General features: G+C 35.0%; 1 protein-coding gene across 5 annotated transcripts in view; it reads right to left on the bottom strand.

Moving 5' to 3' along the window:
• Positions 1 to 20,569, bottom strand: part of LOC129758667 (DNA-binding protein D-ETS-3) — a 282,355-nt gene that overhangs the window by 216,125 nt on the left and 45,661 nt on the right. For all 5 annotated transcript variants that reach the window (XM_055756237.1, XM_055756239.1, XM_055756238.1 and 2 more), the window contains exons 2-3: positions 17,993 to 18,253; positions 8,513 to 8,964 (exon numbers count right to left, since the gene is read on the bottom strand). In XM_055756237.1, coding sequence (XP_055612212.1) covers positions 8,513 to 8,964; positions 17,993 to 18,228 — 688 coding nt within the window. In that variant the 5' untranslated portion in view covers positions 18,229 to 18,253. The remainder of the gene's footprint in view (positions 1 to 8,512; positions 8,965 to 17,992; positions 18,254 to 20,569) is intronic.

The raw sequence follows: 20,569 nt of genomic DNA on the forward strand, positions 1-20,569 counted from the left end.
ACACAGAATTTTAGGAATATACACAGATTTCACAGAATTTTATAATTTTGGAAGTTTTTTTTTCGAAATTCATTTTTTATGTAAATTAAATTTTGGACTATTATCTTTGGATTGGAAAAATATTATGAAATTGGTAATGTAAATTGATTTTTCTTAAGTAAAATGTAAAAAAGACGCAATTTGACATGACTTTTGGATGAAATTAATGGAAAACGCATCACAGAAAACCGTCACAGAATTTTTGGATAAAATCACAGAAAGTCAGAATTTTATTTCGTCAAAACACAGAATTTTTTCGGCAACCTTGCATGGCACCCATATTCGGGTGACGGGTGTTTTTCCTGGGGGGCCCCGTCACATCAAAAAGCGTGTGACGCTCTCTTACTTGAGTTTACCGCTCAGCTTCGCCACATGTTTCAAATATCAGAGTTCTCCCTCTTTGCTTGCTCTCTCTGAAAATTTCTTTGGACCCGGCTAGTAAAACTACCAAAGTGAGCGTGGCGACGAACGTGTTATGGCGTGAATATACCATCAACGGGGGCAACATGCAAGAATTTTCAACTTCAATGGCTTCTAAAAAATTTATGTCTACAGTTAATCCTACCCCTTATGTATCAAAAGTTTTAAGGGTTACCAAATTGGCGTAGTTAGAAAAATTGTTGGTTTCTTTAGTTATTTATATTTTTTTAAAAACATGCGATTTCCACCCTCCTTAAAAAATAGGGTAACTTGCAACAAACTTTGTATTTAATGAAAAATCTTATGAACACGTATGAAAATTTATAGTTTTTAAAATATTTGCGATGCCTTAAAGATCATTACGCATGAAAACACCAATTGCAGTAATTTTTAGGGGTTAAATAATACTACGAAAAATTTAACAAGCTGAAATCATAAAAATAAATGTTTGGATGAATGAAATTTCAATGTTTACAAACGCGTGATGCAAAACATTCATATTCCAGCACATGGAAACGAGATCTACAGGGTGTTTCTTTAATTTGCATTTTACACCTAACTGAATTATAAAAATATTTATTTAAAAAAATTGAGTGATTGTTCGAAAATATATTTACACCAATAGTGTTGGTAAAGCATGAGGAAACCAGTAAAAAGTTTGTAGGTAATATTATTAAGCCAATCCGTCATACTGGGTAAAGTTTTTTACGGCATCGAAAAATGTTTAAATTTGTACATTTATTGTTCGATTTTCAAATTTTATATAAAAATAAAAAACTTTCAAAAGCTAGCTTAAGATGCGAAAAATTATGTCATCTTCATTTTGTAATTGTAGAGAATAATAAGACAAAAATAAATACTAATTTATATTCATGAACAAACCTATTCCAGTTCACGATATTAAACATGATTAGGTAAATCGAAATAAGCGTTTGATAGAAAGAGAGAAATGCTCTCTTCGTTTAATCACGATAGAGTAGGGAACACGGAAAATTGAATGGCATTCTGTTAAGTACTTTTGGCTCGAACGGTTGTGTTTGAGTTTGTTTTATTAAATGTAAAAGAAATTCACTACAAATGGCGCAGTCGAGCCTCCACCATTTTGAAATCATATAATACAAAAAGTTCAGTTTAAGTCTAAGAACAGTGTTGATTTTAAACTTTTTTACAGCTTGATATTATTGGATACAACGAGTGATCCCTTTATACGATAAATAATAAATACTTCCTTGTAGAATGGTGCAAGCTGTAAATTTGTAGTGCAACTTGGTTCCGGATTATTCGGAGAGCCAAAGGGATTTGGTTCCGGATGATTCGGAGAACCTGAGTGACGCCAAGAACTGGTTCCGAAACTTTTCGGAGAACCTAGAATAACAGTTTTGCTAATTAATCTTGGGTAACCGCGCGACTTGGTTCCGGATAATCCGGAGAACTAGAGTGACGCAACAAATAGAAAAATTGTTGAATTTCTGTTGCGACTTAGTTCCGGATGATTCGGAGAACCGAAGTAACAAAAGTGACTACAATAACTGTGCGACTTGGTTCCGGATAATCCGGAGAACCTGAGTGACGCAAAAAAAAAAAATGGTTTCGAAATTTTCCAGAAAAACCGAGAATAACATAATTTGTTTGAGAATCTTGGAGAATATTTGAAAAACTTGATTCCGGATAGACTGGAAAAGTAGAGTCGAATCGAGAATTTTTAGAGTTTCTATTGCGAATTGGTTCTAGATAACATTTTGGATCATCTGAAATCATGCAAACTCGGTTCCGAATAACTTGGGCTACACCCCGAAAAGGTCTGAACAAAAAAAAAGAAAATAGAGTTTTTTTTAATGATTTATTGTGCACTGTTACACTGATTTAAATTTTGAATTTTTATAATCCAGGGCCAAGAGTAGATAAATCCAGGGCCTTGAATAGGTTAACGCAGAGCCAAGAATAAATTACGCTAAGAATAGGGTAATCAGAAATTATGGAAAATGTCAAATTCCGAAATTATTTAGATAAACTCACAACATCGAGAAACGATTTCAAAACCTCAAGAGAAATTGATGTGATAGAAATTATTGAGTATATATGGTGCTTCTTGGATCCATATTAAGCAGACATCTGAGAATCCGAGAAAACTTAGTGCTGATGTGGTTGACTTTCGGACAAACATCGATTCAAAAGACTCGGTTTTGGAAGATCCAGAGAACCAAGTAAGATCAAGGCATTTTCCGTTATAATTCACGACTCGGTTCCGGACGAACCAATTAGCTTCGAACAAATCTTAATTTTACGGGTGGTTCTGAATGATTCACAGGATCTGGACGACGCCAACAATCGTTCTTTTTTTTAGCAACTTGGTTCAAGAAGATCCTAACCTATTTGCTGCCTAAATTTCTGATTTTGGTGCGACAGGTTCAGATAAATCCGAACAACAATTTTAAATTCGTTTAACAAGGAGATTCAACCATTGTTCGTTCTCATCTCATTTAGTTGACTGAACTGCTCGATGAAACCGCGCTGCTGAATTTAACCATGTTCTTTTCCTGATTTAACGGTATACTACATCTTATACAAATTGATAGACGATTTGTTTTCGAATGAGACTTTATTTGTAACGGGTTCGGTTCCAAGGTTTTCTTAGTGTCTCGACATTTCGTGGAATCAAGCAAATTATAGTAGTGAAAACGGCAACAATGTATGAAGACATCTCCGTATTCCGTATTAATATTTGTTGAAAATATATTTTTACAGAGGAGTATAGAGACGAAGGGCAATGTAGAGAATAATAAGACAAAAATAAATACTAATTTATATTCATGAACAAACCTATTCCAGTTCACGATATTAAACATGATTAGGTAAATCGAAATAAGCGTTTGATAGAAAGAGAGAAATGCTCTCTTCGTTTAATCACGATAGAGTAGGGAACACGGAAAATTGAATGGCATTCTGTTAAGTACTTTTGGCTCGAACGGTTGTGTTTGAGTTTGTTTTATTAAATGTAATCATTAAAGGTAACATTATTACAATACATTAAACTAAAAATTGATTCAGTGTGGTGTTATATAAACGTTGCATCTAATGCCGCTGTTGCATGACGTCCCGTTTGACGATACTCAAAATCCAGAGCATACACGCTCTTTTATTTTAACTCAAAATTAAGTTCAACGGGTTCAAAACATAGCTCGATTCTATGAACTTAAAGTTAAGTACCCTTTTTTCTCCTTGCGATGGATCAAAACGGAGTTCGAACTGCGAACTCAAAATTGATCCCTTTTTTTCCTTCGGCGAGGGAGCGAAGCTGAGTTCAACCATATGAACTAAAAATTGAACTCTCTTTGTTGGACTGAAAACACTTAGCGAGCTCAGTTCGAACCGGAACAGCAACCAACGAACATGTCGCCAAATTTTGTCGTTCCGGAACAATTACCGGAAGACTATGAAGGAATGCATGTTCACCGTGTCAGCGTAAAATTCTGTCCGTCATTGTCATCACACGGCGAGCGGCTTGGAATGTCCGGAAACTCCCGGATGTTGTTTACTTCCCGTAGGAAGTAACATCCGGAAGTATTCTTTGACCGGGAGTGTAAAAACTTTCCACCGCTCTGTAATTGCAATGCAATGTACCGGAACAGCTACATCCGGGTACAACAAATTTTAATCATCCTTTAATTCCCTGAAAATAAGCTACCCTCGAAAAAAAAAAAAGGATAAATTCGAGTTCGGCTGCCGAACTTAGTAATGAGTATGCCTATCAGAACTTAGTTTTGCGATTGCCCAGTCGAACTCAAAGTTGAGTGCTGCCACTGAAGTGCTGTTTTGAACCAAAACTACTTAATTTTGAGTTTTAAAAAGGGAGCGTGTAGTTGATTTTAAGGGAAAAAAATACAGCTACAGCACGTGTTTTTTTTTCGTGTGATAAAATTCCTATCAAATTTATTTGCAGAAATATTACAGTTTCGAAGATTTCTGTAACAGAAAATATAGTGACCGCTAGGAATATGTGAAGTATTTGTGACTAGTTGGAGGCTTGGTTTTAATACAGGAGCTGATCGAAGTGCCGAGAGAAACGAGCGAGATTTTGTTTGCTCTGCGCTCAGAGGAAATCTTAAAATAATTTCCATAAGACACGTCTTTTGAACCGCTTATTTGTGTCCAAAATAATCTTTCATAAGAGTCTTATGAAATTCTTCCAGTTTTTATAAGAAGTTCTAATGAAAAATAGAAGAAGTAACATTGTGAAAAACAATGAACACGTTCATTCCTTCAGTCAATTTTTTATCGTCTTACCAAGCACTAACCCGTTGTGGAGCCATTAGGTTTTTTTAAAGTTAAAAGTGATTTTGTTATTTTAATTGGTAAGTTCATTTTGTGTAAACGTTTAAATTATTTGTTAACTTATAGGTACACATTTTTTTTGTTTTCTATTTAGCATGATGACCGTTGGAAAGGACGGCGGAACGGCGGGGTGCGGCGGAATGACTGTTGGAATCTGGCGTTGATGTGCTGCTCATAGTGACCATGAAATATTTTTAAACAAATTACGCAGAAAATAAACTGAAAGTCTTTAACATCAATTATCTCGATATTTTCTCATCAAAGGTAAAATTTTCTGTTTTTATAAGACCCTCTTATGAGAAGCACGACCTCTCATTGAAGCAGGTGTTCATCTGAAGAATTCATTCGCTTCATAACACAATATTATGAATTTCATAGAATTTTCTTATGGCGCCATTTCATAAGAGAATCTTATGATAGACATAATAGTATTTTTCTGAGTGTGTGTGTGTGTGTAGTTGACTTGGGGGAATTGTTCAAAATTATAATTAAGTTTTAAAATTATGTGAAAAACATGTTTCACAACGTTTTTGTTTTACTGAAGGAATGATGAAAAATGTGAATTATTGGCTGCATGCTTTGAAACTATGGGGGAAAGTGAGAACATGAAGATTCATTCATGGGGACGAGAAGCAGTATTCAATTCAAGAACAAGCTCGAATAATGAAGAATTTTGAAGAATGTGTCGGATATTCGATTTTTTTTTTGGGTTCTTAACGGAAAAACAGGTGATGATATTTTCCATCGGTCAATCTGTGGTTTCCAATGTTGGATTTCGTGATAATCGCGAAATTTGAAGTATTGGTGGGAAAAGCGCTGCTGATGGAAAACGGTTGGAACTAAGAAAGGATAGAGGGGCAGTGTCTTCTGTTTTTCGAATGGGAAGTACAAAGTAAAAATCGACTGGGAAACAAGAGATATAAAGCGGTGTTAATTGAGGAGTGTCAAATTGACACTCAATGTATGATTAGGGAGTTTTTTCCCTTGAATTTCAGGGTGCTTCCATAAAAAAAAAGTTATTATGCAAAATTAAAGACTTCAAGAATTCATTGAGGGCCTTCTAAGAAATTGTATTATTTGGATGCACCCGAAGGAAGTTACGAGCCGCCAAACTTCCAATAGTGTTATATTGACACTCAAGAGCAGTGATGTCAACCTTCCAGATTTTGTCTGGACTTTCGTTCGACGTTTTTTCAGGTTTCCAGACTTCCAGACCTTTGATATTTCGTACAGATAATTCAAGCTTTTTGGATAAGAACATGAATTGTTCTAAGAAACTGTGAAAATTTAAATGGGCCATGGTGTAATATGGCAGAAAATAATTAGAATTTATGAATTAAGAAGTGTTAGAAACCTATTAATAATGGCAAATGCTTCGAAGATGTTTGTAAAATTTAGAGCAGATTAAGCAACTGGCAGTGACAGAAACATACGATAAGTGGCTATCTGCAACATTGAGATCTAACGACCAGTTAAAAAAAGGTCACCATCTTCAAAACTTAGCTATCCAGACATTTCAAGAAATATTTTCAAAATCTTCCAGACTTTTTCATAAAAACAGTTGACAACCCTGCACAAGAGCGTATTAGGGTTAAAAAAATATCTACAAGCATCCTTTGCATAATTGATAATCTACACAAGGGATACCATACGCACTCTTTTAAGAGTATATGTAGGGGAGAATGAGGATGCTTGATCCATGGAGATACATGATTCCTTTGCTATATCTTGAAACAGGAATGTCTTAAACATACCAAATGTTCTAGAAAACTGTGCCAGATAGAACAAAATAACAATGCTGTTATCTCAACATATTAATAAAAAATGCTTCGAGTTATTGAGCTTTGTTTGAAAAATTTATACAAAATGTGATTTGAAGATCTTTTTTATAACTTTAAAATGTTTTTCACATGAAAAAAACTATAATAATTTTTTTTATTCCAATACGTCTATTGTTAGAATATAATATGAACTTCATAATGCACTATTTTCAAAGCAGTTGTAAATTTTTATAAGAAGAAGAAGGTATCCTAAATGTATGTTATGGGTATAATTGATCCCTAGAGTCCAAAAAGATATATTATTCTTCTGAATTGATCGTTATCATTGGTTATCATGAAATTTCTAATATTTGTTCAATAACTAATGTTTATCCAGTAATTATCTGTTTAAAAGAACTAAAACACTGTTTTTATCTAAAACTAGAAAATTGCGCCTAAAAGTATGCAATGACTATGGGGTAGTAAACAAACTTTTAGAATTCTCTTTATGTGATACTTACAAACTGTGAAATGAGCACTAATATGCAAAAATAGTCAACTGAGCTTTTATCTTCGGATTTAACTAGATTTTTTCCTAGGGTCTGGGCACCCTGAATTTAGGGTCAAGTCTCCTTTAGTAAAGGATCAAGTCTCCTGTTACTAAAAAAATCGCAATTTTTTAGTCTCACGAAAATGCTTTTAGTTCATCTATGAGTTCATGTATCGTTCTAATTTTTGGAGCATATAAACTTGAAGTTACACACTGTCAGAGAATGCAAAAGACGGTGAGTTGCTAAATTTTCCCGAAAAGATATGATGAAAATAAGAAAAGGGGATCAAGTATCCCCATTCTCCCCTACTCTTTTACGATCGAGAAATTGGCGTACTCCTCTTTTGTAAATTTTCCATTTTATGAAGTTGTATCACATCTTATGCAAAAACTTCGAAAAAATCCAGCTTACTGCAAATTACTTCAACATCTTGTTTTATTAAACATACAGTTTAAATTGTTATAAACAGTGATCGTGGCAAGCGCTTGAGTATGCAAACAGTAATTAATTTGCACGAAATTTAGGTATAGTACAAGAATATTTAAAAAGACATTTATAATTGTCATGTTCGCCACATAACCTCCAAGACTCCTTGCGAGAAATGTCGATCAAATAAAAAAAATTAAATCCATTTTAAAACCGAGCTATGCGCCTGGATGATATGCAATACACTGTTCGACAACTGTTTGTCTTCATTATTATGGATTTTCAGAAACATATTTCGAAACAGTTGACCAAAAAGTAAGTTATAATAATGATTTTTTTTTATGCCGTTTTAAGTAAACGCTGCCTACAGGCATTCAAAATCTTCATTTCTGCCTCAGACCGAACAAGAGACCTAAACTTTACTCGATTACCGCCTGACATGACAACTGGGTGGAAAACGTGTGGGTGGCAAAACAAAATCCCTTCATCGACTTCGTTTCACCCAAAGGAAGGAGGAGTCTTCTAGGCACCGAGCGAGACTGGCTGTGGAAATGCGCACATTTATCAACCGTATAAACACGATCCGGTAACCATGGAAACATCATCCTCTTCCGATTGGTGGATTCCTTTTCCCCCAAACTGCGCATCCGTTCCTATTTTTATCCTTTCGTGTGCTAGACGGGGGCGTTGGGTGTGGGATTTGCAAAATATGGCCCAGCTGCACTTTCTATGCTTTATTTTCTGGCGATGGCGGCTGCCTTTCGGGAAGTTAAGTTAAAGCTCATTCGACAGCGTCTCAAATTTAGTGATTTTTTTTTTTCAATTTAATATGGAACATTAACGAAACCGTTTTTGATTTTTCATTTGTACAAATTGTAAAGATACATCCGAAAATATTCCTTTGTTTTGAAATAGTTCCATTTTCGATTAGTTTCATTAAAAAAAACGCCAATTAAGGTTTAGGAAACCAAAACGAAAACTTACCCTGCCTCGTCTTGACGTCCAACGAGGGTGATTCCAAGTTCTGGGATAGGATCGACGACGGCGTCGAGGTGGTGGTGGGCGATTGTGTCGATGAAACCAGATTCAGGTTGCCTCCTGTCACCAGTAAATCACTCCGATGGCGCTGAGACGCGAGACCATTGCTGACCAGCAAATTGCTTGGCGACACGAGGGAGGTTGCGTTGATCACACTGATACCACTGCTGGTGCTGCCACTGGCACCTGTTCCACTAGAGCCACCCGACGACGCTGCCCCATTTCCTCCACCACTACCACTGTTAATACTATTACTGGCACCACTGTTGTTATTGTTGTTGCTATTGCTGCTGTTGGTGGCATTGTTATTGGAACTGCTGGTGTTATTGTTGTTAGAACTACTGTGCGTTATTACGTTTTCTAACGATTCGGTTAGTCGCGGGGAGGTGTAAATGTCACTGCAAAATGAAATAAGCAATTCATAAAATTAGTGCTCGTGTTCTTTTTTATCAAAAGTCGTTAAGGATAAGCGAATTCAATTTTTCTTCCTAGAAGACGGCATGGTTGAAAAAAAGGATCGTTACCAAAAAATTGATCGTATTCTAAGAATCCGATGATGCCAAATTGTGCCAAATTATGTCACTTTTCTATGATCCTGAATCAATTTTGACGGTTGGTTAATTAAGGAGTACAGATTTTCATCACTTCTTACATCTTTTGTAGTTATGATCTTTTAAAAAACTAGATACACACATATTAGATACGGATAGGGTTGTCCAAAAAAGAAGGATGTTCCTGAATCAAACCTTTGGGGCAAAAATCATTCCTCTGTCTGCCAGAAGGCTCCAAATTTCAGATCATTTGGATTACGACGTTCAAATTTGTATGGAAATTTGACATCCTTTGTACTAGCTAATCTGCAAAACCCAGCTTTAGGTCTTAAGTTTTATGCACATGCATCAATTGGTCTACAAATTTAATACAGACCCCAATTGATTTGGGATTGTTCGATTTTAGCACAGTTCTATTTTGATACGGTTCATTTTGGCGCAGGTGCAGGCGCTGTTTGCGTGAGTCTTAAACTTTGAACTCCTATAACTATTTACTGAAATGATATTTTTTTTCAAACTTTCTTTGCTCTAACTGAACTATTTCACTATAAAAGGGGATGAATAAAATCCAAAATAAAAATTTACTTTAATTTACGTGATTTAAATTTTTGGGACTTGAGATACAGCACTTATTTACAATATTAAAATTTGATTTTTTACTACTTTTATTCAAATTGTAGTTGATATCTCACATACTATTGTTTAGATTAAAAGTTACGCAGGGTACATTATTTTAGCCTTCAGTCAAAAACTTCGATCTCTCGAACGAAACTAGAAGTGAAAAATAAGGTTAATGATTCTTTAGTGACTGAATGTTAGAATTATTGGTGTTTTTCATTGCACTGCAAATTAAGAAATTATTTATTCTAAACTCTGTATAAATGATAATTTTCTATCAAAGGCTGAAAAAATCTATCTTGCGCAACTTTTATTTCCACGATTTCTTTTTTTCAAGAATGTCTTAGTGAAATTTCAGCGTAATGCGTTGAAATATTATATGTGAAAAAAGAAGAAATATGTGAAATATTACAGTTTGAACCAAAACAATCCAATTTTCGTAGAAGTACTGTTATTTCCAATCTTGTCAGCAGGCTTCGGATTCATTTGAGAGCAAACACCCACGGAGCTCAAATCTGCTCCCACTCTTTAGGCGGCAAGATGGAATGAAATGGAGTTACTATTTGCCTCAATGATGCAATGCTCCCAGGGAGTTCTTGTTGCCTCTCGCTCTGCTCTGAAAAGGGAAATGAGCGCTCTACGGGAGTAGCTCCCTAGGAGCACGCTTATAAAGCAAACGTTATGTGCTAGGTATCTGGCTGGCCCTTGTTCGTTTGTTTTGGTTTACGCCGGCGGTGTCATTAGGGAATGATTTAATACGAATAGCAGTAGATAGAAAGTTTGTTGAGTAGAGCGGCCAAAATAAGCAGATTGCCGTGTGAAGTTTACATGAAAAGTTTAAGTACAATAGCATAAGAAAAAATCGCGCAACGAGCCTCAAGTTAGTAAAGAAATTTGAGATATTTTGTTCGGGTAGCTAGTTTTTCTTCAATAACCGTCAAACGGGGTATCATGCAAGAGCAGGGTTAGATGCTACTTTTGAACACCACCACACTTATTCCATTTTTATTTGAATAAATATATTTTATGTAATAAAATTAACATTTAATGATAATGATGATAACTCAGTTTTTAACATCGCGAGATAGATTTTTAAAATTTTGATTCTCATTTTCTCAGTTTTAAAAATTGAGCAATAGATGTACATTTTTTCACATTTTTCGATGTCGTAAAACATTTTACCAAGTTTGACGGATTGGCTAAACGATATCACATACAAACTTTATACTGCTTTTATTACCCTATAACAACTCTGATGCAAATATTTTTAAATAAATAAATTAAAAAAATATAATTCAGTTACCAGTCTGGGCTAAAATTCATCAAATTTAAATCTCGATTTCATATACTTGAATATGATTGTTTTGCATCACACGTTTGTTAATTTCAAAATTTCATCTATCATAACTTGAACTTTTATGATTTAAGTTAGTTGATTTTTTGTAGTATTTTTTACCCCTAAATGTATGCAGCACCCTTAGGCTTTTTTTTAAATCATTTTTGACAGAACTTTTTTTTTGAATATTATTGTTTTCCATCACGCGCTTGTTAATTTCAATATTTCATCTATCATAACATGAACTTTTATGATTTAAGTTAGTTGATTTTTTGTAGTATTTTTTACCCCTAAATGTATGCAGCGCCCTTATGCTTATTTTTCAAATAATTTTTGACAGAACAAATTTGAGCAAAATCGAAACTTACTAAAATTAGTGCTTTATACGTTATGACATCACAAATATATCTAGAGCTATAAATATTCGACGTTTCCATTTGTTTTTCATTAACAACAAAGTTTGTTGCATCTTGTCCCTTTTTTAGTAGGGTGATAATCGCATATTTTTGTGAATTTAAAAATAACTGGGGAAACCAATAATTTTTCTGACTAAGTTAATTTGATGTCCTATCAATAATAATTATGTGTACGTAAAGATTTTAGAAGCCATTCATGGTAAAAAGTGTGCATGATGCCCCAGTTGACGGTACTTCTTTCAACACCGGCCGAATTCTTTGTAATACATGTTATCTGAAAACCAAAAATACGACAAATGTTTTACATGATCATTGAATGTAAAATAGAGTAATAATGTAAACGTTGTTAAAGTTAAAAATAGTCTAAAACTCGTTGTGCTTACATCGCAGCACAGCCACCCTATCAGCCAGCCAGCAGCTGTGAGCTACTTGAAGCAACCAAATATGTACCTAACTTGAACGTAATTCTGAATCGTCACACGCAAAGTAATTCCTCCCAGGGAGGCCTCTTTGGGAGGAACGCAGAGCCTCTGGGAGAGCAAAGAGTGACTGGCGCTCTTTGAGATTCTGGCGTTAGGAGAAGCGAGAACCCGGTAAATTTGAATCGGCAGAGAGTTAACTCAAATCGCCAGAGGGATCGTAACGATCTCTCTGGCGATTTTGCATCATCACATCGTTAGAGAGGAACACACCATACGCCTTCCTTGGGTGAGTGCCACGAATTAAGCTAAGACACGCCCTCCAGAGAAACACACGAACACAATCCGAATCGTGTTTGTATGTTTCCCTCCGAGACGCGTGTTCGCCTGCCTGAGAAGTCGACAGCTACGATTGAAAGCACACACGGGACACGGGGACAAAATGCGACCACACCGTGCGAGTGTACGATTCAAACTGATTTCGCATGTACGCATTCGTATTTGTTGCCTCTAGGTATCTCGGCAGGACAAACCGAATGAAAATATTTGCGTTCTTGGAGTGTCGCCGAAGTTAACCGTTTTATTCTAAGTTCGGTGACTCAACTCTCAATTTTTTGCATGCTCTGTCGATTTCTGAGAGGACGCGCTTACTGGGCAGGAGTTTGGGAGTTCCTCCTCTATGAGTGGTACTGCTCTGCCTCTTTTGAGTCGCGCCTCACGATTCGTCCGAAGCCTGCTTGTCAGATAAAAAACCCCAAAATCAAATTATGATAACCATAACTTTGAGTTCCACGATCGCTGACGTGGCTCATTAGAATAATTTCCACGTCGCTAATGGTTGCTACTCCGTGATTGACCGAGGCCATCAATTCTAATCAGAGGTCAAATGAATGGTGCTTAAGATTAGTAGCTTATTTACACTGCACAAAACTGATGCTCTCTCTTTTAAAGTCAATGACAGCGCCGGCCACGTCCTAGTAGTCAATGCATAGATTGGAAGAAAAAAGTAAGGGATGAATGATAATCTTTGTGCTTTTAATAGTTTTCGTTGGGAGAGGGGTTAAAGGAATTGATTGAGAGACACTTTTGACTAAATAGGGATACGGTGAACCATAAAGATTATTTTCCTAACTCCTATTAGTTCCTATTGGAAGCTGTGAGTTCATAAAAAGGCATGAGTATGTTGAGTTTAAAGGCGGCAAACTGCTGTCGCCAAGTGCTTATATCCCGTAGTATCTTTCCCCAACATAAATTTGTTTAATTTTTAGACCCGAATGTCACAAAGATGGTAAAGTGTCATTAATAAAACCTTAATAATAATAAATGAATTTGTTAAAAACAATTCTATTATATAGTCGAATAATCCAGTAGCATATCAAGTTGATGTAACCCATTTTTAATTTGAGCGCTCTATATGCAATACCTATCTAGATTTACAACAGATTAAGCGATGATGAATAAACATTCATAAAAATTGAAAACCCATTTAATGCGATGATATTGCCAAAACCATCCTCAAAAAAAGTTTCTCAGTTTAAAATGATAATCCGTAAACGATGATTATAATTAATTCTGAATTCATAGTAAAGGGCACAGGGGACACATTTTAAAACCTAATCCTCTTATTTCTATTTTTACAACATCGAATTCCAAAATCTTTAATCTCAATTGCCAATTTTTTTCAATATTGTGACAATATAAAGTGAAACAAACATCACAGCTATGTTTAAGGTTTAGAAAAAAGTATTTGAACTGAAAAAATTTCATTAGGTTGCAAGTTTAGTTTGGACCCTTAAACCTCCACCGTTTGCATGGCCTTGGTATATTTAATTGAAAAGTTTAAAAAAAAGTGACATAAAGGAAGGGGCCCTGCGAAAATATCAATTCTAGATGTTGAATAATTAAGCCTGGAAGATTTGCGCTTCTATCTTTAGTTTACGATCCTGTTCATTTGATTTCTGGAACTGGGAACAGCATTCCGAAAGATTTTTTGCGCAGTGGACCTAATTTGGAACTCGAGAAACTGTTTAACGCAGCTGAAGTTATCACAAGTGTCCAGAAATGTTCGAAATTTCCAATTTAATTATTTTTCCACTAACACTTAGGTATTAGTAAATTATTTTGGCACGAGAAAAAAATACTCGCGTCCGCTTATCAATCCACGCCTACTCCAACTCTCCTAATATCTCTATCAAAGCTTCTTATTTTTAAACTTTTAACTTTTGAAATTGTCTCAACTTTTATTCAAATTCATGTTGAATGAATTAATAATTTATTACATATTTGAATCTAAGTTTCAATTCAAAGGATAAGGGTCAAATACCTAGATTTCGACAGTTTTTGCTTGTTTTGTCAGAAAACTCATGAAAATAAGACTAAAGTTTTTCATCTCAAATGTAATTGGTTCGATGAGTCAGACTTTTTTCTTCATTTTCTACCTTTTTTATTGATCAAAAATCAAAAGTTTCAAAACAAAGTTTTAATTATCCTTTTACGAAAACTTCTCAATGATCTAGCTTTCGACATTCAATTTTAGTATTCGACACAAAAAGTTTTAGCTTTCGACAAGAACATTTTCACCTCATTTGTTAGCACTGGGATATGAATATGTGTATGTTATACATAGTTGCTTGTCTATTTCACGGCGTTTTTTACACCATGGAAACAGTATAAACATACCCAGGAAGATGGGTTTCGAAAAATAGATTATAAGATGACTTTTCGGCACTTGTTTTAAAAAAAACTGTTGAAGTTTGTTAAAATGTTAGCAAAAATATAAAAAAAAAATTACCGAAAAGATTATTTTCAGAACCTTATCCATCCATCGATTCCTTTAATGTTGCTTTCAATCGAATAAACGGGGAGTTTTTCATGATTCAAAATCATTCTTATTTGGTCGATGGCTTGGATTTCACAGGTGATTTAAAATGTTACCTTTAAATTATCGATTTACTACTTTTAAACAACTTATTTGAAAGATTTATTTTATTCAACGTATTTTGTACTGGGAGAGCAAAAATCGAAAAATATGAACATAGAAAGCATGAGCTACGAATTAGAAAGATAAGCATTTTATTAAAAAATGTCGAAAACTAGCTCCCGTCGAAATTTAGAGAATATAACCCATATGATGATTTCGTTACAAACCTTTAATAGATAAATAATGCAGGCTCATACGTTTGATTTCATGATATATATTCTACAAAATATGTAAATTGTATAGAGTTTAATTTATGGAAAATGAAGGGTTTATTTTCGGTACTTTTGTAGAGTAAAACCAAAAGCCAAAAACTACATTTGACAATAGTTTTATAGTTGAACAATCGAATAAGAAAACCACTTACTATTTCAGTGACTTAACCTGTCTTTTTCTAACCTCCAACAAACTATCTAGATTACGGTGGCCAGAATTTTTCAACAAGTATACGGGCCGAATAAATCCGGGCTATTTTATCTGAAAACCTGGCTTAATCCTGGCATTTGATTTCCATTTTGCCGACCAAAAATTCGGGGAATATCCGAGCAAATTTTGTCAAAACCCAGGTATTATCCAACAAAAAATCCAAAAAAAAATATATATATATTTTTTATCATCATTTTTTCACCAATCAATATATTTTAAATTGTATTTTGGGCTTCCACAAAATTTTTCAAGATTTAAATAAAAAAACAACCGGGCCGGTCTGTTCCCAAACTTTGTTTTAAATATCCCGATAAACCCGGATAAAACCGAGCAATCTGACAACCTTAATCTAAATGCTTCCGGAATCTACGCGTGATTGCTGCAATTTTTTTTGTGTACCGTCTAACGGGGCATCATGCAAAAGCAGAGTTAGATGCAACATTTGTAAACCACAAAACTCATTCAATTTTTATTTCAATATACTGTAATAAAGTTATCATTGAATGATAACAAATTGTTGATGACATAGTTTTCAACATCGTGAAAGAGATTTTTAAAGTTTTGATTCTCATAAAAAAATTTAAAAAAACGAGCAATAAATGTACAAATTTTAACATTTTTCGATGCCTCAAAATACTTTACCTAGTATGACAGATTAGCTAAATGATATCACCTACAAACTTTATATTGCTTTTGTAAATATTTTTCGGACAATCACCAATTATTTATTTAATTTTATAATTCAGTTAGCTGTCTGGGGAAATATGCAACAAAATGCAAATCAATTCTAAATCTCATAAATCTCGTTTCCATATGCTGGAATATGCATGTTTTCCATTATGCGTTTGTTAACATTAAAGTTTCAGATTTATGTTCATGATTTAAGCTAAAAGAATATTTGGTAGTATTTTTTACCCCTAAATGTATGCTGCAGATTAACACTTTTTTCATTAAAAAAAATATTGACAGAAAAAATGTAAAAGTAAATTCGAACAAAACCAAAAAATTACTGCAATTGGTGCTTTATGCGTTATGCCATCACAAATGTATCAAAAACTTTAAATTTTCAAACGTTTTCATTTGATTTTTCATTCATTACAAAGTTTGTTGAGACTTTCCCCTTTTACTTAGTACACTGCAAAAAATCTACACATTAGCGGTATGTGTCGACCTATATAGATTTTTACAATTTGGCTTCCATTTGAAAAATATATGTGACACAGTTGAAAAATTTCACACATAGCGGTTATAAGTGTTCTACTAGCATAGTAAACGCCTGAAAGTAGGCACGTATTTATTTTGAGGGACATGCAGGCGACTTTAATTCAACTATGATTTCGGAATTCGTATATTTATTTTAAAACTTCTTGTTCATTTAAAAATTTTTATTTACTAAATCTTAATATAATTAGCTTTCATATCATTCGGATTCATATTAATTGGTGGAATTATTATTACTGTTGTTCATTAATGAAATCATTGTAGCCTCGTCGTCCGATATTTTCATTCTATGGTTCTGTGTTGGATACAAACGTTGGGAACTCCTCGCCATCATCCGAGCTGTCTTCCGGAAGAGAGTGTCTGTATGATGACAAAAAACTTTTAATGCACTAGACAGAAAAAGAATTACAAACTCACCTTTATAATAGATCCAGATGTGTAAGTAGCTGCTGATCACTGCAATACTTGCTGCAAGAGAGAAAACAAATAAAAATTTACCATGCCCAAAAAAACTATATAATAGCAATTAGGTATCACTCACATAATTACGTTTTGTTCGAGACCAATTCTAATTTTTCTTTCGTCGACAGACATCACGTGTTTTATAAGAGGCAGCCATTTTTAATAAGTGAAAATTTTCGAAAACGAAAATCATTGAATTTATGTGAAACAATAGATCAACTTTACATGTTGAACATAAACCTTATGTGTAACATATAAATATCATAACAATCAAATAAAATATATGTGTAGAGCGATTTTGAAGTCGTATGTGTGGGGAAATATACCTCTTAAGTGTGGAATTTTCTGAGTGTAGGGTGAAAATCGCATGATTTGTAAATTTAAAAATAACTGGTATAACCATTAATTTTTCTGACTACGTCAGTTTGGTGTCCCATCAACCTTAAAACTTTGGATGTACAAGAGGTATGATTATCTGTAAGCATTAAGATTTTAGAAACAATTGAAGTTGAAAAGTGTTGCATGTTACCCCAGTTGATGGTAATTATTGAGAAAATAACTTTATTTATACCTTCCAGATGTCAGACATACAATTTCCCTGTGGAATTATAAATGTTTTGGTGAGCAGACAAATCAGTGACAATTCTGATGATATTGCAAAAAATTTTGTTTCTCGTCTTCAATCGTTAGTGAAAAATGAACATCATCTTATTTCATTAAAATTATGTTATTTTAAGTTATGGTCCTGTCTTGCCCGGATTTCTCCAGGAAATATTCTACTTATTTCTATTTTTCATGTTCTTCCAGAGTTATGAGAAGGCTTTCTTTAATATGACTTTAAAGACTGTTTTCTAATTATGAATTTAGGACACAATATACCTAATTTTGTCAAGAAAACAAAGCTGCGGCTCTTTTAAACTCTAAAATTTGAAAAATCGTAATTTTTGGTTCTTCTGACAAAAAAAGTTGCCGACCACTGGCCTAGACAATATCTACTTACCTAAATGCACTAGAGCTGCCGAGGAACGCCGTCCGGTCTTGCAGGGCCGCTTTGGCTTTCTCGACGCTCTGCTTCAGCTGCTCGAAGGTGGACTGATGGAACCGGTAGGACCCCCAATCGGTGGCACATTGTGTCAGCCCCAGGCAGTCCTCCGATTTGACCTGATGTGTGATTAGGGGAGATGCGGCTCGTTTCAAATCGAGCGCCGTCTGATACGAGCAAGAGCTTTCATACATCTTGCTGCCGAACTTCCGTTTGACCCTGAAACGAGACAGAGAGATTACGAGTCAGCTCAGTTCTCTATCTGTGGTTTGCGGGACAGAGAAAGACACACGGTTGCATAATTATCATTATTCAGCTGTTGAATCGAATGGCACAAGCGATAACTTAAGAGTTATGAGCCATTCGCATAATGTGTTTCGTGTTGTATGCTGTTCTGACTCTATACTCCAGGAACAATTTCCATTCGAATAGGCGTTCAATAAATTATGTCATTGTGACAATTGCTTGATAAAGAGTTGGAATCTATTGTTTGCACGAACGACATCGAGTTCCTTGTTCTATAATTATAATTTATATAATCATTTACACGAATTTAAATGTTTTATCAACGGAGGGCATTTTCCAAACAGGATCGATATCCTCCATCGTTTCTTCCTGTGGAACAAAGAGGATGAGCGAATTCGACGTTCCGTACAGTGTCCATTGAAAATCTACCGACAGACCGGCTGCTCTATTTAGGTTCTGGGAGGCAGTTTTGGTCAGGTGCTGCAGGCTTCGTTATCTCATGCTCTTTGTCACGACATGCTGATTCATGGAAGGATTCAACCGTATACCTACACACACCCCCAACATAACAATCCAACTGACAGAAGTTGGTGGTGGGTGGACAGTCAAAACAATAGTGATTAATGAAATGAGATTCCTCTACCAGGTGGTGTCGTTTCTGTTGTACAGTAAAAAGTCTAAAAAATATCTTAAACAAGACCGGGCGGGGAAAAGTTACAAAAACATGTGTTGATTCAGAAAACTCTGAGAGGAAACCCAGAAAACCACAGCAACCTTTGAAAACTGAGTTCTGAAAAGTGCAATAAAAAACTCATAAAAAAAGAAAAAAAATAACAGATCTAAATCATGTAAGAATCGCTCGGGATGGATCATCCCTAAGAGCATCTGCATCCGTGGTCTATTCTTGGGTCTAATTTATACAAGAATTGAACCAACGAAATTAGATCCATTCCAGTTAAAAAGCTGGCAACCCCACTCGTGTTCCGTTAAGTGTCAAACGGTTAAGAACTGCGTCAAATTGGATCCAAATCTCATCAGTTTTGGATCAATCCTTATATCGGTTCTAAAAAATGTTGAGATGAAACTGGTATAATGGAACACGGATGCGATTGCTTGGGTCGGAATTTGGGTCTAAACCGGCTGTTCGGACCACGGATACAGATGCTCTAAGGATGAAAAGCCCAGAATAAAATGGAAGCATTGCCAATCACAAAACTGTTAACAATTTCTTTATAATTTGAAGTCGTTTGATATCTATTTGATGTCTTTTTGAGTAAAATTTTTTGGCATTAAGACTTATTTATTCATTGCCATTGATAAATTGTAATTGATAAATTTTGGTATAATCTTCGATTTTTACTGTGTAATTTTGTTAAGTAACTTAATAAGGAGTGTATCGAAAATTAACTATAATCATATATGGGCCTTCTACTTACTAAAGCGTGAACGCGCACAATTGTGTTCACCTGTATGTAGCATCTTGATTTGTCAAGAGTGAACCAGCGCTTTGCTTACGTTTGAAACATTCGTTTCTCCCAAAATGTCGCGAATTAAAAAAGAAGTTAAAATTCTTGTGTTGGACGTTTGGATGCGAGAGAAGGGCATCTCGATGAATGAAGTGGCGAAACGTTTCGGCATTCATCCGGCGAGCGTAAATCCATCATCCACAAGTTCGGGGAACACTATACGTTCGATGATTTTCCAGGAAGAGGTAGAAAACCAGGACCATCTGACCCAAATCTGGACCCTAAGGTAATCAACCCCATCAACCGAAATCGATCGATGTCCATACGGGATTTGGTGAAAAAAGCTGGGACATCGATCGGAATGGTACAGCGGATCAAGAAGCGGAACAACCTGAAGACATACAAGAAGCAGAAAGTGTCCAAACAAACGGCTGAACAAAAATCACGAGCCAAAACCAGAGCCCGGAAGCTGTATCATCGGATTTCGCAGAAGCCAGATGCGTGCTTCTCATGGACTTTGAAACTTATGTAAAAGAAGATTCCACCCAAGTAACCATAAGCACTTAAACATAGCCCTTAATCAACACTATATTCCCATATTTAACTCTGTATTAATGCTTGATTTGCACTATATGCGTATATAATGCAGATTTAATGCTAATAAGGCGAAATAGCGGGCTGATTGAATGCTATCACAACATAGCCTTTAATAAGCATTACAAATGCTGAATTAGAGCACCATCAAAACGTCATTTTTCGCCAGCCGTATAAAAGCATTAACAATGCATACTTAGAACACTTTTTGTTTATTTAATTATTATTT

Source organism: Uranotaenia lowii, chromosome 3 (assembly GCF_029784155.1).
Source record: "Uranotaenia lowii strain MFRU-FL chromosome 3, ASM2978415v1, whole genome shotgun sequence".
NCBI classification, from domain to species: domain Eukaryota; kingdom Metazoa; phylum Arthropoda; class Insecta; order Diptera; family Culicidae; genus Uranotaenia; species Uranotaenia lowii.